Source organism: Anomaloglossus baeobatrachus (genome assembly GCF_048569485.1).
Source record: "Anomaloglossus baeobatrachus isolate aAnoBae1 chromosome 5 unlocalized genomic scaffold, aAnoBae1.hap1 SUPER_5_unloc_10, whole genome shotgun sequence".
NCBI classification, from domain to species: domain Eukaryota; kingdom Metazoa; phylum Chordata; class Amphibia; order Anura; family Aromobatidae; genus Anomaloglossus; species Anomaloglossus baeobatrachus.
This window is the reverse complement of record NW_027441785.1, coordinates 94,503-111,233: the sequence shown is the minus strand read 5'-3', so window position 1 is coordinate 111,233 and position 16,731 is coordinate 94,503. Positions and strand designations below refer to the sequence as shown.

Sequence of the window (16,731 nt, the reverse complement as noted above, 5' to 3'; positions counted from 1 at the left end):
ACAGTAGTGAAGAAGACCTCTAGTGAGCGCTGTCAGGCCCCTGTGTCTGAGGGAAGACCCCTGAGCCGAATCACGGGGCCTCCACCTCACCTCCCGATACATGAGGACATCAATGACCAGAAGATCCTAGAACTCACCTACAAGATGATTGAGCTGCTGACTGGAGAGGTGACACTGCTGGGAATGCTGGGACATTATACAGTAACGCTATGAAGGGATCGGGGGTGACAGTATCATTGTATATGTCAGGTTCCTATAAGGTGTCAGGACGTCATCGTCTATTTCTCCATGGAGGAGTGGGAGTATTTAGAAGGACACAAAGATCTGTACAAGGACGTCATGATGGAGGTTCCCCAGCCCCTCACATCACCAGGTAATAGACAGGACTAAATACACACGGCCTATAATTATCTGTATGTAAGGAGTGAATTCAGTCCCTGTATGTGTCTCCTCCAGTTCTATCCAGTAAGAGGACAACACCAGAGAGATGTCCCCGTCCTCTTCTCCCACAGGACTGTAAACAAGAAGACCCCGATGTTCCTCAGGATGTGTTTCCTCCAGCTCTATCCAGTAAGAGATATCTACTCATGTACTTTCTGCACTAATTTTGTGTTTACATTTTTAGGCCTTCTGCTGTGGGTTTTTTCAGCTGTATTTTCTTTGCTTCTGTTTCTTCTGCTGTTTGTTTCTAGTGTCTTTTCTATGTCGTTATAAAGGCAACTCAAAGACCTGATTACAGTCAGGGCTAGTGTTAGGAGGAATCAAACTGTGCAATTTCTCAGGAACCCACTTTCTTAAGGACCTTATCAGTTGCATTCGGAAGTTGATTGTTTAAGGACCTTTGATGAAGTCATGTGACATGATGTAAGCAAAGGTCTCTTAGGCCCCTTTCACACATCAGGTATTCTGGGACGTTTGTGCTTTTTTTTAAACGTACCAGAATCACTGACATACGCAGACCCATTATAATGAATGGGTCTGCTCACACGTCAGTGATTTTTCACTGCACGTGTCTCCGTGCAGCGTACCCGCGTGTGCGTGATTGCTGCACGGAGACATGTCCATTTTTTTCTGGCATCACTGATGTTCCACGGACCACGCAGTGGTGTGGTCTGTGAAACACGTGCCAGAAAAAAAACGTGCATTTAAAATAATAAACATTTTAACTCACCCGGCGTCCAGCGATGTCCTCTGCAGCCCGTCCTCCCTGCTCCTTCTGTGCCGGCTGATTACTGTCGCGCATATTCATTATTGCGTCGCGGGAGCGATCAGCACCATGGACAGCGGGAGCGGGCGCAAGTGAGTTGATTTCTAAGTGCAATCACGGGCCACGGATAACGGAGCCCGGATTGCACTTAGACAACCCACGTGTGCCGTGATTCACGGCACACGCAGGGACATGTGCGTGTTTTACACGCCAGTGAAAAACGTCACTGTTTTTCACTGACGTGTGAAACGGGCCTTAATTGCAGGAGTCTAAAAAAACTGAATAGAAGACAGGCTGGCATGGTGGACTGGCAATAGGGGAAAGGGAGAGCAAACAGGACAATTTCCCAGGGCCCCCATTTTCCTAGCGGCCCCAGTGTTTATATGCCGATTATAGGACTGTTCAAGAACCTTTTTGACATCACGTCATGTGACCAAAGAGGTCTTAATTGCAGGAGTATAAAGCTGAAGAGGAGACAGGCTGGTGTGTGTGTGTGTGTGTGTGTGTGTGTGTGTGTGTGTGTGTGTGTGTGTGTGTGTGTGTGTGTGTGTGTGTGTGTGTGTGTGTGTGTGTGTGTGTGTGTGTGTGTGTGTGTGTGTGTGTGTGTGTGTGTGCGCGTGCGTGCGTGCGTGCGTGCGTGCGTGTATAGCTAGATAATAGAAAAACAAAAGTTACAGCCGCACACTGAAATACCACATTTTTAAACTACCAAAAAATGTCTAATAAAATTATTGCTGTAGAGAATGTGAACTACTGGCAAACTACCCTGGGAGGATTGGAGACACCTACAGAAGGAGATTTGACACCTAGACCTTGATTCTGCAAAGCAATTATGCAAGAATTCTGTCAAAAATCACTTTTCAATCAATTTTTTGTGCAACACAGAGTTGTGAAAAAAAAAAATCGTGCAACTAAATCATCACGGCGCGCTGTGCTGACATCACTCGCATGTTTTTCAGCTCCCAGCAGTACAAACAGACATGGCCTCCTCTTGCTGGTAGCTCATAGCGAAATGTATGACCTCCATCGCCACCGTGAAGAAGCTGACTATCAAGCACGTGACTGTGATCGGAGGAGGTCTGATGGGTGTCAGGATAGTGCATGTAGCTGCAGCAACCAGACACACTTTTGTTTTAGTGGACCAGACTGATGACATCTTGAAAAAGTCTGCCAAAAGTATTGAAGACAACTTGAAAAGGGTCACTAAGAAGATGTTTGCGGACAAAAAACCCTCTCAAACTTCAGCACAAGCACAGACCCAGCGGCCGTGGTGCCCAGCAATGATCTGGTGTTGGAAGCCATAATAGAAAACTTAAAAGTGAAAAACGCACTAATCAAGACACTGGACAAATTTGCAGCAGAACACACCATATTTACCAGCAACACATTCTTATTGGCAATAACTGACATAGCCAACTCCACAACTAGGCAGGATCAGTTCGGAGGGCTGCATTTCTTTATTCCAATACCAATGATGAAGCTGGTGGAGGTCATTAAAACACCAATGACTAGCCAAACGACTTCTGACTCTCTCATGGATGCAGTAAAACACTAGGAAAGACGCCTGTGTCATGTAAGGACACCCCAGTAGTCATTGTTAACCGTCTTCTGGTACCATACCTAGTGTAATTCATGCATCTTCATGAAAGAGGTCCTCTAAGCAAGGCAAGGATGTTGCAATTAAATTTTAAGCAAGTTACCCAATGGGTCCTTTTGAGCTTTTGGATTATGTTGGTCTTGACACTAGTAAATACATCATTGATGGTTGGTACCAGGTGGAACCTGAAAACCCCCTTTTTGCCCCCAGTGAATTGCTCAAGAAGCTTGGAAAGAAGACCGGAGAAGGATTTTATAAAGACAGATTGTTGGCCTGGCTGCACTGCAGAGCTATATTGTTATAGTCTCTTGTTTGCTTTGATTACGATGACTGTTATTGCTTTTACATTGCATGGTTTTCTCAGCACTTATTAACACTCTAGTGCCTTACAGTCAGGATTCTCTAGTTCATCAACATCCTATTGTACCGCTGATTCCAAACATTGATACGTCATAGCCATTCTACAGTCAATAAATGAATGTACAAAAAAGAAATTGTGCAACTTTTGGAGGTTTGACGCCAGTTCTAACCAGCTTTGCCAAAATGGGCAGAGCTTGGCCAGAAGAAGGGTGTGATGCCACCGCTTCTCTAATTCATAACAAACTGTGGCGTTCCCTATGCCAGAAATCTCACCCCAGTCCCTGACGTCATTTTTCATTATACATCGCTGGTCTTGATGAATTGGAGCGCTAATGTTTATCTGCACAGACAGCAAGACCCTGCTACCTACTTTGGTTACAAAGCCTAAGGATAGGCCATCAATCTTATAGTATCGTACAAGCCCATTTAATATTTGGCATCTGTCTCTATTTAATTTCGTCTTCGAAAAAAAACCTTTTTGAAATTGTCTATGTTGTGGATCAATGTCACAACGAGATGCTTGCAGGCATCGCCAACTGTCATGGCGGCATCAGGATCTGTGGAAATTACAGATTCTGGCACTCTGCTTGCTAATTTCTCTGATGTCTGTGAGCAGCGCAGGGAGAAGCAGGCGTCAAACCACACACTTAGTAAGACTAGCAAGAGTTTTTCTCTGCTGGGCTCCTTGTTAATGTCTTTGATACTGGCTGCCCTACAGCATGTGATCATTCGCTCCCTTCCTGTATATGCTGGCTGGACTATTCCATTAATGCAATCTATAACAAACTAGTGGTTGTTGTGCCTTATTGCTGTGAGCAGTTGTGGTATTAACCCTTGTTGTGTTTTTGTTTCTGACTTCCTGCTCTTGCTTTTCTCCTTAGTCTCTCACTCTTTATTTCTGTGAGTTTGAGGTGTGTCTGAATTTTGTTTTTCCTGTCTGTCTTAATCTGTATTTACATCATACTCCTGCCCCTTCCTTCCACGTTCAAGGGTAATACAGAGATTAGGGATAGCCTAAGGTCTCCTAGCATGAGGGAAAGTATAGCAGCCCCCTGTCCCTCATTATCCTACAGTCACATTGCGACAATCAATCAGATTATTTACTATAGCACATTCCAGAGAACTGGTGCTAGGAATGGGAGATCCGAGTTAACGAAGATGTAACTCTTAAGGCTGCTTTATACCTTACAATTACACATCCGATCTCGCATGCGTTGTGACACGCCCCCATTGTATGTGCGGCACGTTAAATTTGTTGCCCATGTCGCACAAACGATTAAATCCCGTCACATGTACTTACCCTCCATACGACCTAGATGTGGACGGCGAACATCCACTTCCTGAAGTAGGAAGGACGTTCGGCGTCACAGCGACGTCACACTGCAGCCGGCCAATTGAAGCGGAGGGGCGGAGATGAGCGGGATGTAAACATCCCGCCCACCTCCTTCTTTCCGCATTGCAGGCAGGAGCCGCGGGACGCAGGTAAGCTGTGTTCCTCGTTCCCGGGGTGTCACACACAGCGATGTGTGCTGCCTCGGGAACATTGAACAACCGAACGTTCAATTTTTAATAATTCAACGACGTGTATGCGATCAACAGTTTTTCGTTTAATCGAAATCGCATGTAGGTTTCACACACTACAATATCACTAACGATGCCGGATGTGTGTCACTTACGACGTGACCCCGCCAACACATCGTTAGATATATTGTAGCGTGTAAAGCCCGCTTTAGATCTCGAAATTGGACAACAGATCAGAATAAATTGTTTCCTAATTTAATTTCTGATGTTATGGTTTAAAAAAAAATCTACTTTCAAAATTATATCATTAAAAAATAATAACATTGTGTTTATTTTTAGCCGATGACTATATCAGGAGTTCAGATGGACATCTAATATCTTCAGAATTTAAAACAGATATTTTGATTATCACACATGATACATATGAAGAGCATGCTGTTATCCCAGATATACCTCCAGTGTTTCCTCGGAAAGCTTTATCATCTGATCTTTTCAAACAAGTCCAAAATTCCCATTTATCACAGAATTGTAAGCAAAATAAAACTTACAGAAGGGATGTGGAACATGAAACAGCTCCTACAAAGGAGAAACCATTTTCATGTTCAGAGTGTGGGAAATGTTTTGTTCGGAAATCAGATCTTGTTAGGCATCAAAGATCTCACACAGGGGAGAAGCCATTTTCATGTTCACAGTGTGGGAAATGTTTTGTTCGGAAAACAGATCTTGTTGTGCATCAAAGATCTCACACAGGGGAGAAACCATTTTCATGTTCAGAATGTGGGAAATGTTTTATTGGGAAATCACACCTTGTTAGCCATCAGAAAAATCACACAGGGGAGAAGCCATTTTCATGTTCAGAGTGTGGGAAATGTTTTATTTGGAAAACAGATCTTGTTGTGCATCAAAGATCTCACACAGGGGAGAAACCATTTTTATGTTCAGAATGTGGGAAATGTTTTATTGGGAAATCAGACCTTGTTAGACATCAGAAAATTCACACAGGAGAGAAGCCATTTTCATGTTCAGAATGTGGGAAATGTTTTATTCGGAAATCACACCTTGTTAGACATCAGAAAAATCACACAGGGGAGAAGCCATTTTCTTGTTCAGAGTGTGGGAAATGTTTTATTTGGAAATCACACCTTCTTAAACATCAGAAAAATCACACAGGGGAGAAGCCATTTTCATGTTCAGAGTGTGGGAAATGTTTTATTTGGAAAACAGATCTTGTTGTGCATCAAAGATCTCACACAGGGGAGAAACCATTTTCATGTTCAGAATGTGGGAAATGTTTTATTGGGAAATCAGACCTTGTTAGACATCAGAAAATTCACACAGGAGAGAAGCCATTTTCATGTTCAGAATGTGGGAAATGTTTTATTCGGAAATCACACCTTGTTAGACATCAGAAAAATCACACAGGGGAGAAGCCATTTTCTTGTTCAGAGTGTGGGAAATGTTTTATTCGGAAATCACACCTTCTTAAACATCAGAAAAATCACACAGGGGAGAAGCCATTTTCTTGTTCAGAATGTGGGAAATGTTTTATTGGGAAATCAGACCTTGTTAGACATCAGAAAATTCACACAGGAGAGAAGCCATTTTCATGTTCAGAATGTGGGAAATGTTTTATTTGGAAAACAAATCTTGTTGTGCATCAAAGATCTCACACAGGGGAGAAACCATTTTCATGTTCAGAATGTGGGAAATGTTTTATTCGGAAATCACACCTTGTTAGACATCAGAAAAATCACACAGGGGAGAAGCCATTTTCTTGTTCAGAGTGTGGGAAATGTTTTATTCGGAAATCACACCTTCTTAAACATCAGAAAAATCACACAGGGGAGAAGCCATTTTCTTGTTCAGAATGTGGGAAATGTTTTATTGGGAAATCAGACCTTGTTAGACATCAGAAAATTCACACAGGAGAGAAGCCATTTTCATGTTCAGAATGTGGGAAATGTTTTATTTGGAAAACAAATCTTGTTGTGCATCAAAGATCTCACACAGGGGAGAAGCCATTTTCATGTTCAGAATGTGGGAAATGTTTTATTCGGAAATCACACCTTGTTAGACATCAGAAAAATCACACAGGGGAGAAGCCATTTTCTTGTTCAGAGTGTGGGAAATGTTTTATTCGGAAATCACACCTTCTTAAACATCAGAAAAATCACACAGGGGAGAAGCCATTTTCTTGTTCAGAATGTGGTAAATGTTTTACTAGGAAATCATATCTTGTTTACCATCAAACAAATCACACAAAATAAATCATTTTTATGTTCTGAATGTGGAAAATGTCATTCTCAGAAATTGGATTTTGTTAAATATTTGACGAAGCCGCACAGGGAAGGAACCTTTTTGATGTTGTGAATTGTGAATAATTGAAATGTTTAACTGGTAAATCACGTCTTGCTGACCATCAGAACACCAACAGAGCGGAGCAGCCATTCTTGCTTTCAGAATTTGCCAATTTTTTTTTTTTTTTATTAAAAACCAAATAAGAGGCTAAAACATAACTTTTAATAAAAGTATGTAAAAGACCTAATACTTAGGCCAATGGAACCATAAGCATCCCCGACTGCAATCAGGATATAAGGCATAGACCACGCCATACAAGAGAGAGCCCCTCAGCGATGCCACAAATATAACAAACTAAACAAACAAAAAAAAAAATATATAGATTGTGTTTCCACGTGTTATCCGGACAGCGGTCCTATATACATAACAAACTTAATTGAAAAACACAAAATACATAACTCATATAGATTATTGACAGCGGTCAACAGTTCAAATGTACATACAGCATTGATAGTACAGTTGATACAGAAAAGATTGGAATTGTCTCACCAATTAGGTGTTTTTTTTATCATTAATCAGGTCCTGTTGCTCAAGTAAGAATTGCTGAGGGATAGAAAATGTTCTCTCTTTTTAAACATCGTATTTTTCGGACCATAAGACACACCTAGGTTTTGAAGGAGGAAAATAGGGAAGACAATTGAAGCAAAAATGTGGTCATGATGCACTATTATTGGGGGATCTGCTGCTGACACTGTTACAGGGGTAATATTCCCCAATTTCTAGTGCAATGTGTTTGATGACTTTCCCTTTAAATAGTGCTTATCACAAATCTGTGGCTGCCTTTATTATTTACTAAAGCAATGGAGAGCCGCAGATTAGTGAATTCTCTAAATATAATCCAGTACCAAAACTTTTTGAAGTGTCCCTAATGTCCCCAAAAGGAACTTCCAGGTTGTGAGATCCCACAACCCTCAGTGATCACCCTCACAGTCAAAGAGTGAGCTCTACGACCCCAGCGCTGCGGCATCCTTCTTAGGCTAGTTTCACACTTGCGTTGAACGGTATCCGTTGCATTGCGTTGTGTAACGGATGCAACGGATGTGTTGCATATAGTGACACAACGGATGCAACGGATGCTGCAAAACAACGCAATTCGTTTTGATTTTTTTTTTTTTCCCCGGTTTTACCAGCGGCAGACTATAGTGAACGATCAGCTGATCGTTCCCTGCAGCCGGCCGCCGGGTGATCAGCTGATTGCTCCCAGTTGCCGGCCGCCGGGTGATCAGCTGATCGCTCCCGCCCGCCGGGTGATCAGCTGATCGCTCCCGGCCGCCGGGTGATCAGCTGATCGCTCCCGGCTGCCGGGTGATCAGCTGATCGCTCCCGCCCGCCGGGTGATCAGCTGATCGCTCCCGGCTGCCGGGTGATCAGCTGATCGCTCCCTGCAGCCGGCTGCCGGGTGATCAGCTGATCGCTCCCGGCCGCCGGGTGATCAGCTGATCGCTCCCTGCAGCCGGCCGCCGGGTGATCAGCTGATCGCTGTCACTTGCCGGCGCCCGGGCATGCGGGCGGGCGCTCAGCTGAGCGCTGTGACTTGCCGGCGGCCGGGCATGCTGGTGGCCGGTCGCTCAGCTGAGCGCTGTCGCTTGGTGACGGCCGGGCGCTCAGCTGAACGTTCGGCCACCGCGAGCCAAAATAAAGTTTGATTTTAAAAAAAAAAAAGAGCATGCGCAGTGAAATCCAGAGGATTCCGCTGCTCAAAATAACGTTACATGCTGCGTTCCTCCCGCTGGGCGGAAGCAACGGAGTGTCGCCCAGCGGAAGCAACGCAGCTCCTTTTGGTACAATCCGTCAACCATACAAGTCTATGGGAAACAGCGGAATCCGTTAACGGATTCCGCTGTTTCCCAAAAGGGCGGATTGTAACGGAAGGAAAATAACGCAAGTGTGAAAGTACCCTTAAAGGGAAGGTATCGTCAAAAAAAAAAATTCCAATAACTGAAAAAATGTAAAGTAATAATGTTTTAATGTTTTGTTTAAATATTATTATTTGTTTTTAATTGAGCAAAATCTAAAAAAAAAATTAGAAAGTTTGATATTTTCCACTGTTAAACACTAGGGGGAGCAGCTACTGAAATCCTACAGAAATCAGACTGTATAAAAAGCTCAGATTACAGCCTGCCGTAAAGTGGGCGGAGTCTGCTCTCCTGTGTGTGGTGGCACGCCTCCCTCTCCTAATCTGAATGTTTACAACAGATAACAGAGAATGACATGTAAGGACACAATGCACAGCCATTTTCCTGGTGACCAGAAATGTCTAAAGTGTCACCAAGGACAGCAGGAGGATTAGATACACAGCTCAGCAGACAGTAGCCCACAGGATAGGATTAGATACACAGCTCAGCAGACAGTATCACACAGGAGAGGATTAGATACACGGCTCTGCAGACAGTATCACACAGGATAGGATTAGATACACAGCTCAGCAGACAGTATCACACAGGATAGGATTAGATACACAGCTCAGTAGACAGTATCACACAGGATAGGATTACATACACAGCTCAGCAGACAGTATCACACAGGATAGGATTAGATACACAGCTCAGCAGACAGTATCACACAGGAGAGGATTAGATACACAGCTCAGCAGACAGTAGCCCACAGGATAGGATTAGATACACAGCTCAGCAGACAGTATCACACAGGAGAGGATTAGATACACGGCTCTGCAGACAGTATCACACAGGATAGGATTAGATACACAGCTCAGCAGACAGTATCACACAGCATAGGATTAGATACACAGCTCAGTAGACAGTATCACACAGGATAGGATTAGATACACATCTCAGGAGACAGTATCCCACAGGATAGGATTAGATACACAGCTCAGCAGACAGTATCCCACAGGAGAGGATTGGATACACGGCTCTGCAGACAGTATCACACAGGAGAGGATTAGATACACGGCTCTGCAGACAGTATCACACAGGAGAGGATTAGATACATGGCTCTGCAGACAGTATCACACAGAAGAGGATTAGATACACAGCTCAGCAGACAGTATCACACAGAAGAGGATTAGATACACAGCTCAGCAGACAGTATCACACGATAGGATTAGACACACATCCCTGCAGACAGTATCACACAGGAGAGGATTAGATACACAGCTCAGAAGACAGTATCACAAAGGAGAGTATTAGATACACAGCTCAGCAGACAGTATCACACAGGAGAGGATTAGATACACAGCTCAGAAGACAGTTTCACACAGGAGAGGATTAGATACACAGCTCAGCAGACAGTATCACACAGGAGAGGATTAGATACACAGCTCAGCAGTCAGTATCACACAGGAGAGGATTAGATACACAGCTCAGCAGAGAGTATCCCACAGGATAGGATTAGATACACAGCTCAGCAGACAGTATCACACAGGAGAGGATTTTGATACACGGCTCTGCAGACAGTATCACACAGGATAGGATTAGATACACAGCTCAGCAGACAGTATCCCACAGGATAGGATTAGATACACAGCTCAGCAGACAGTATCACACAGTAGAGGATTAGATACACGGCTCTGCAGACAGTATCACACAGGATAGGATTAGATACACAGCTCAGCAGACAGTATCACACAGGATAGGATTAGATACACAGCTCAGCAGACAGTATCACACAGGATAGGATTAGATATACAGCTCAGGAGACAGTATCCCACAGGATAGGATTAGATACTCAGCTCAGCAGACAGTATCCCACAGGAGAGGATTAGATACACGGCTCTTCAGACAGTATCACACAGGAGAGGATTAGATACACGGCTCTGCAGACAGTATCACACAGGATAGGATTAGATACACAGCTCAGGAGACAGTATCCCACAGGATAGGATTAGATACACAGCCCTGCAGACAGTATCACACAGGAGAGGATTAGATACACAGCTCAGCAGACAGTATCACACAGGAGAGGATTAGATACACAGCTCAGCAGACAGTATCACACAGGAGAGGATTAGATACACAGCTCAGCAGACAGTATCACACAGGAGAGGATTAGATACACAGCTCAGCAGACAGTATCACACAGGAGAGGATTAGATACACTGCTGAGCACACTGTATCACACAGGAGAGGATTAGATACACAGCTCAGCAGACAGTATCACTGGTACACACACAGGTACTCACATGCAGTGGCGCACGCGCACACACACACACACACACACACACATCTCCCCTGATGGGGACCTTGTGCCACACACACACACACACACATCTCCCCTGATGGGGACCTTGTGCCACACACACACACACACACACACACACACATCACCCCGAATGGGGACCTTGTGCCACACACACACACAGAGCTGGGGTGAGCGGCGGGCATCGCTGGGTGAGCTGCGGCGGCGGGTGCTGCCACCCCCTTACTTCCTCTTCGGTTTACCATTTGCATAGCAAATTGCATAACATCATATTCTGGATGTTTCTTCTGGTTTTGTAATTCACAAGGTGTTTCTGTGGCGCCCCTGACCTGGTCAGGCACCACTGAGTACTGCACCCATGCTGGGGACAGTACAAAACAGGTAATCCAGAAGGCTGACCGAGGTGTGACTACACAGGCGCATAGTGATCAGGTCTCACACATGTACCTTTGGGAGGACCCCTGGGGATCCCAGGAGGGGGCGAGGCCTCCATCTCCACTCAAGGGGTGTGGTAGAGAGCCTGGTTGCTAGGTGATGTAGGCAAGAACAGGAGAGGAGTGAGTAGTGAGCCGAGAAGAGTTGGGTAGTGAAGTTCAGGGAGAGCAGAAGCCGACCCTGGAGCTCGACACAATTCTGACAACGTACGCGCAGTGACTACCGACGGGGGAGAACGGTCACCTGGTAGTGCTGCCCGAAATCCACCCACGGCTAAAGAGAGAGCAACGGAGTGGAGAGTAAGGAGACTGTCAGGGAGATACCAGGCCCAACCGGGTAACAGGTCCCAGTGCAGGGATAGATCCACCTGTCCTTTGCCAAACCTGCATGAGGGGGCACTTTACACCCCCAAGACAACACCACAGAGTCCGCAGCCACGTAGCAAAGTGAGGGCCCATAGCTCACAGGAGGCAAGCAGCCGGAGTGACCTGGTCCAGGCTACAAGCAAACGGGCCAAAAGGAAGGGGAGAGAGGCACCAGCAACTTCCCTGGGCGACCCCAGCAGGGCTTCAAGGAGGGGTTACCCCAAAACACAAAGGGCTAAGGAAGGCGAGTCGGTAGCCACCCTCATCAGTCAGCCTGAAGGACACCTGGTTCCAGCCTGGTTCATCCCAGCTACGCCCGGGTTACTCACCCTGCCACCCTCAGTGAGTAAAACCCTTGAAAGACATTCTGCTTGTGCGTGTGAGTCATTCTGCGACTTGTAGTTCCACACACCTACACGGGGCCCTGGGGCATGCCTCACTCTCAGGAGGCTATTACAACTGACTGCACCCACTATCAGCCCCAGGCACCCCTAACCTGCAGTGGCGGTCTCCACTGACCGCAATTCTGAGAGTGGCGTCACGACAATCAAAATAGAGGATTTCCTACCTGTGACAAGATCCAGCCGCGTGGAGTCCCTGAAGGTAATGCACAGCTGCACCGACACCGCACCTCGGGGCCCCACATCCTGGCGTCACGAACAGGATAAGGACTAGACCTGTTCAGACAGGTGACCATGTGCCTGGGCGGTCCGCTTGAAAAATTGGAAGCGCCGCCATATTGCCACCATGAAAAGCGCGCTGAAAAACAACAGCAGCCCGCGCTGGGAGAAGTTACCGCTCACGAAGAGGTGTGGCTACCCAGAGATCCCCTGCAGAGTCCTGGTCTCGCAAGTGATGAGAGCGGAGGCGTTCAGGGACGTCGGGAAGGAAAGGGAGCCAGAAGCCTGCTGCTGGAAAAGGCAGAGCAGAAACTGATAAGCCTGCTGTTGGGAGAAGAGTTCAAGGCAGTGAAGGAACTGGCACTGAGGCTGCAAGGAAGAGTCGGAGGCCTGCTGCTGAGAAAAGATCTGCAGAGCAGCGACGACGTGGTGAAGATGGCGTCTGAAGATAGGAGCCCAGAGCCGGGTTCCGCTACCTGGTGGTCCTGGGAGCTTGCCCAGTTCAGTAACCGACTGGAAGCGAGGATCGTGCAGCAGATCCGAGAGGGACGTGCGGAGCTGCAGGAGATGGCTGCGGCGGTTCAGGCCTACGAGAGGGGAACCGCCCGACGGGTGCCAGACCGAGCGGCGACGACTCAGACCCCGATGATGCTACCGATGGGTGAGTCCTGTGTTGCCCCTGCCAGCGCGAGTGCCCCGACCTCTGCTGCCATGCCCGCGGTCCCTGGAGAGATGCCCGGCGCGGCGGCACTGAACCAGGCCGCAGCCACGCCAGGTGCGGTCCGCCAAGCCCAGGCCGCCGCAACGATGCCCTGCCCGGCCCGCAAAGATCCGGCTGCCACCACGACCCTCCTCCATGCCGCAGGTGTGGCGCTGACCCAGGCCGCCGCCATGCTAGGCCCGGCCCGCCAAGGCCCCACCGCAGCAGCAACGCTCGTCCGCGCCGCAAGTGAGGCGCTGAACCAGGCCGCAGCCACGCCAGGTGCGGTCCGCCAAGCCCAGACCGCTGCAGCGACGCCCAGCCCGGCCCGCCAAGGCAAGACTGTACAATTATCTACCCCGGCCTGCAAGGCCAGAGCAGACATCGCTCCCCAGCCCAAGGAAGTCCCTGCTGGGAAGTCCATGCTGGGGGAGGACCCCGAATACTGGAAGCTGAAGGCTGATCTAGAGGCCCACTTCCCAAAGGAGATGGTGGACCGGTATCTGCTCCCCCCGCACACCCACAGGAAGACTCCTGCAACATCCACGCCAAAGAGTCCACCGCCCTGGCCTGCTGATGAACATCCATCCCTAGCGCTGCCACAAGAGGAGTGCTCAGAAGAACTAAGGGGGAGGGGAGGCCAGAAAGCTGAGAAGCTGACCCCAGAGCCGTCAGCAGCGGATGCAGCACCAGTCCAAGAGCCAGAGATGCTGCCGTACTCCCGCTGGGATGAAGAGGGCCCGACATCCTCCGCTGAAGAAGATCTGTCCAGATACATCACCTGGGATCCTGCAAGCGGTGAGGTGGCAGTCAGGCAGGACCCAGCCCGCAGGACACGGCGCCGCAGTAGGACAAGGGATCCACCTGCACAGCAGTCTCCCGAGGAGAAGGACGAGGTCACGGCCAGAGACTTAGAGGAAAAGCGGTCCTTGAGAAGAGCCAAATCCCAGGTCAGAGGCCCACTTTGTCGAGGAGTTGTAGAAGACTTCAGTCTAAGGTCTGGATATGGCTTTATAGTAGCACCTGGTGTAAAGTAGGGCATCTTTGTGAACAGAAGGGATGTAAGAGCACATTTACCTAGAGGACATCCAGGAAGAAACCTACAGATAGGAGACCCGGTAGAATTCACAAAGCACCAAGGAGAACGCGGATGGTACGCACTAGATGTCACACCATGCCCCAGAAGTCCCTACAGTAAACCTGCTATCTCAACAACAGAAGATGAAGATAGAGATACAGAACAAGAGAAAGAAACAGACGACGACAGAAACACAGAAAATGTCAGGTGCCAAAGCCCAATAGGCAAAAGCCCTGGTGGAACGGAGTAGAGAAAAGTAAAGAAAAGTACAGCAGTTTGAAAAGTTTTGCAACGTTCAAGTTTAAGCACGTGCCCACATGAACTTGTGTGAGAAACCCTTTTGCACTTTAACCCATGAACCTTAAGGCTATGAACTGGCTATAGCCACAAACTCTCGCAGTGTACATAGTTACCCCAGAGGTACAACCACTACCAGGGAGCACGCCTGTTGATGGGGCCTGGCTCTCCACCACAAAGAGGGTACCTGGTCGGCACCAACTGTGGAGGCCGCCTCTACATCCTGCCAGAAGAGGCTGAAGGCGCGGCTCCACCAGGCCAGGTATACCCTGAAACCACCAGACCATGAAAGCCGCCTCTACATCCTGCCAGAAGTGGCTGAAGGCGCGGCCAACGGGAGAGGCAGATTGGAGGAAAGGTCCGGGGAAACGGATGGCCCAGACCTGGTTACCAAAAGAAACCGGTGACCTGCCTCCTGAGAGGGTTTTGGGTGGGTTAACGGACTTGTGGGTGGAGGGTGGTGATGTATGGTACCTGGTGGTTTTAAAATGTTTTACTGTTTTACGCATTTTAAAATGTTGTCTTGCAGCCCGAGGACGTGCTGGTGATAACTAAGGGGGAATGTGGCGCCCCTGACCTGGTCAGGCACCACTGAGTACTGCACCCATGCTGGGGACAGTACAAAACAGGTAATCCAGAAGGCTGACCGAGGTGTGACTACACAGGCGCATAGTGATCAGGTCTCACACATGTACCTTTGGGAGGACCCCTGGGGATCCCAGGAGGGGGCGAGGCCTCCATCTCCACTCAAGGGGTGTGGTAGAGAGCCTGGTTGCTAGGTGACGTAGGCAAGAACAGGAGAGGAGTGAGTAGTGAGCCGAGAAGAGTTGGGTAGTGAAGTTCAGGGAGAGCAGAAGCCGACCCTGGAGCTCGACACAATTCTGACAACGTACGCGCAGTGACTACCGACGGGGGAGAACGGTCACCTGGTAGTGCTGCCCGAAATCCACCCACGGCTAAAGAGAGAGCAACGGAGTGGAGAGTAAGGAGACTGTCAGGGAGATACCAGGCCCAACCGGGTAACAGGTCCCAGTGCAGGGATAGATCCACCTGTCCTTTGCCAAACCTGCATGAGGGGGCACTTTACACCCCCAAGACAACACCACAGAGTCCGCAGCCACGTAGCAAAGTGAGGGCCCATAGCTCACAGGAGGCAAGCAGCCGGAGTGACCTGGTCCAGGCTACAAGCAAACGGGCCAAAAGGAAGGGGAGAGAGGCACCAGCAACTTCCCTGGGCGACCCCAGCAGGGCTTCAAGCAGGGGTTACCCCAAAACACAAAGGGCTAAGGAAGGCGAGTCGGTAGCCACCCTCATCAGTCAGCCTGAAGGACACCTGGTTCCAGCCTGGTTCATCCCAGCTACGCCCGGGTTACTCACCCTGCCACCCTCAGTGAGTAAAACCCTTGAAAGACATTCTGCTTGTGCGTGTGAGTCATTCTGCGACTTGTAGTTCCACACACCTACACGGGGCCCTGGGGCATGCCTCACTCTCAGGAGGCTATTACAACTGACTGCACCCACTATCAGCCCCAGGCACCCCTAACCTGCAGTGGCGGTCTCCACTGACCGCAATTCTGAGAGTGGCGTCACGACAATCAAAATAGAGGATTTCCTACCTGTGACAAGATCCAGCCGCGTGGAGTCCCTGAAGGTAATGCACAGCTGCACCGACACCGCACCTCGGGGCCCCACATTTCACCTATTCTTTTAATCCCTGGACATAGTGCTTTCGCTTTTCATCGAGTCAAATACGTATTCAATTGCTTTTTCTCTGCTTTTCACTTGTCCCTACTGACAGTCTTGGAAAAAAGACAGATTCTGTCGAAACGTTGATACCATTATTACTGATGGACATAAAAAGAAAAAATTGTAGCAATAATTAAAAGAATAAAAATTAATACAGAGCAAAAAACATCTGGATTCTACTTTTTCTTGTTGTCCCATTTTGAGTGCCGGACTTATTTTTCTTGTATATATTAAAATAAATACAGTCGTAGCAAACAAACGTTTTGTTGGTTGAAAAATAAAAAGGCAT

The 16,731-nt window shown here is 47.9% G+C and overlaps 1 protein-coding gene across 1 annotated transcript in view; it reads left to right on the top strand.

The window, feature by feature from the left end:
• Window positions 1-428: 428 nt before the first annotated feature.
• Window positions 429-16,731, top strand: part of LOC142258781 (uncharacterized) — a gene marked incomplete at its 5' end in the record, with an annotated part of 71,115 nt that continues 54,812 nt past the window's right edge. The window contains 2 exons of the mRNA XM_075331379.1: window positions 429-570; window positions 5,025-6,940. Of these exons, the coding sequence (XP_075187494.1) occupies window positions 429-570; window positions 5,025-6,940 (2,058 nt within the window). The remainder of the gene's footprint in view (window positions 571-5,024; window positions 6,941-16,731) is intronic.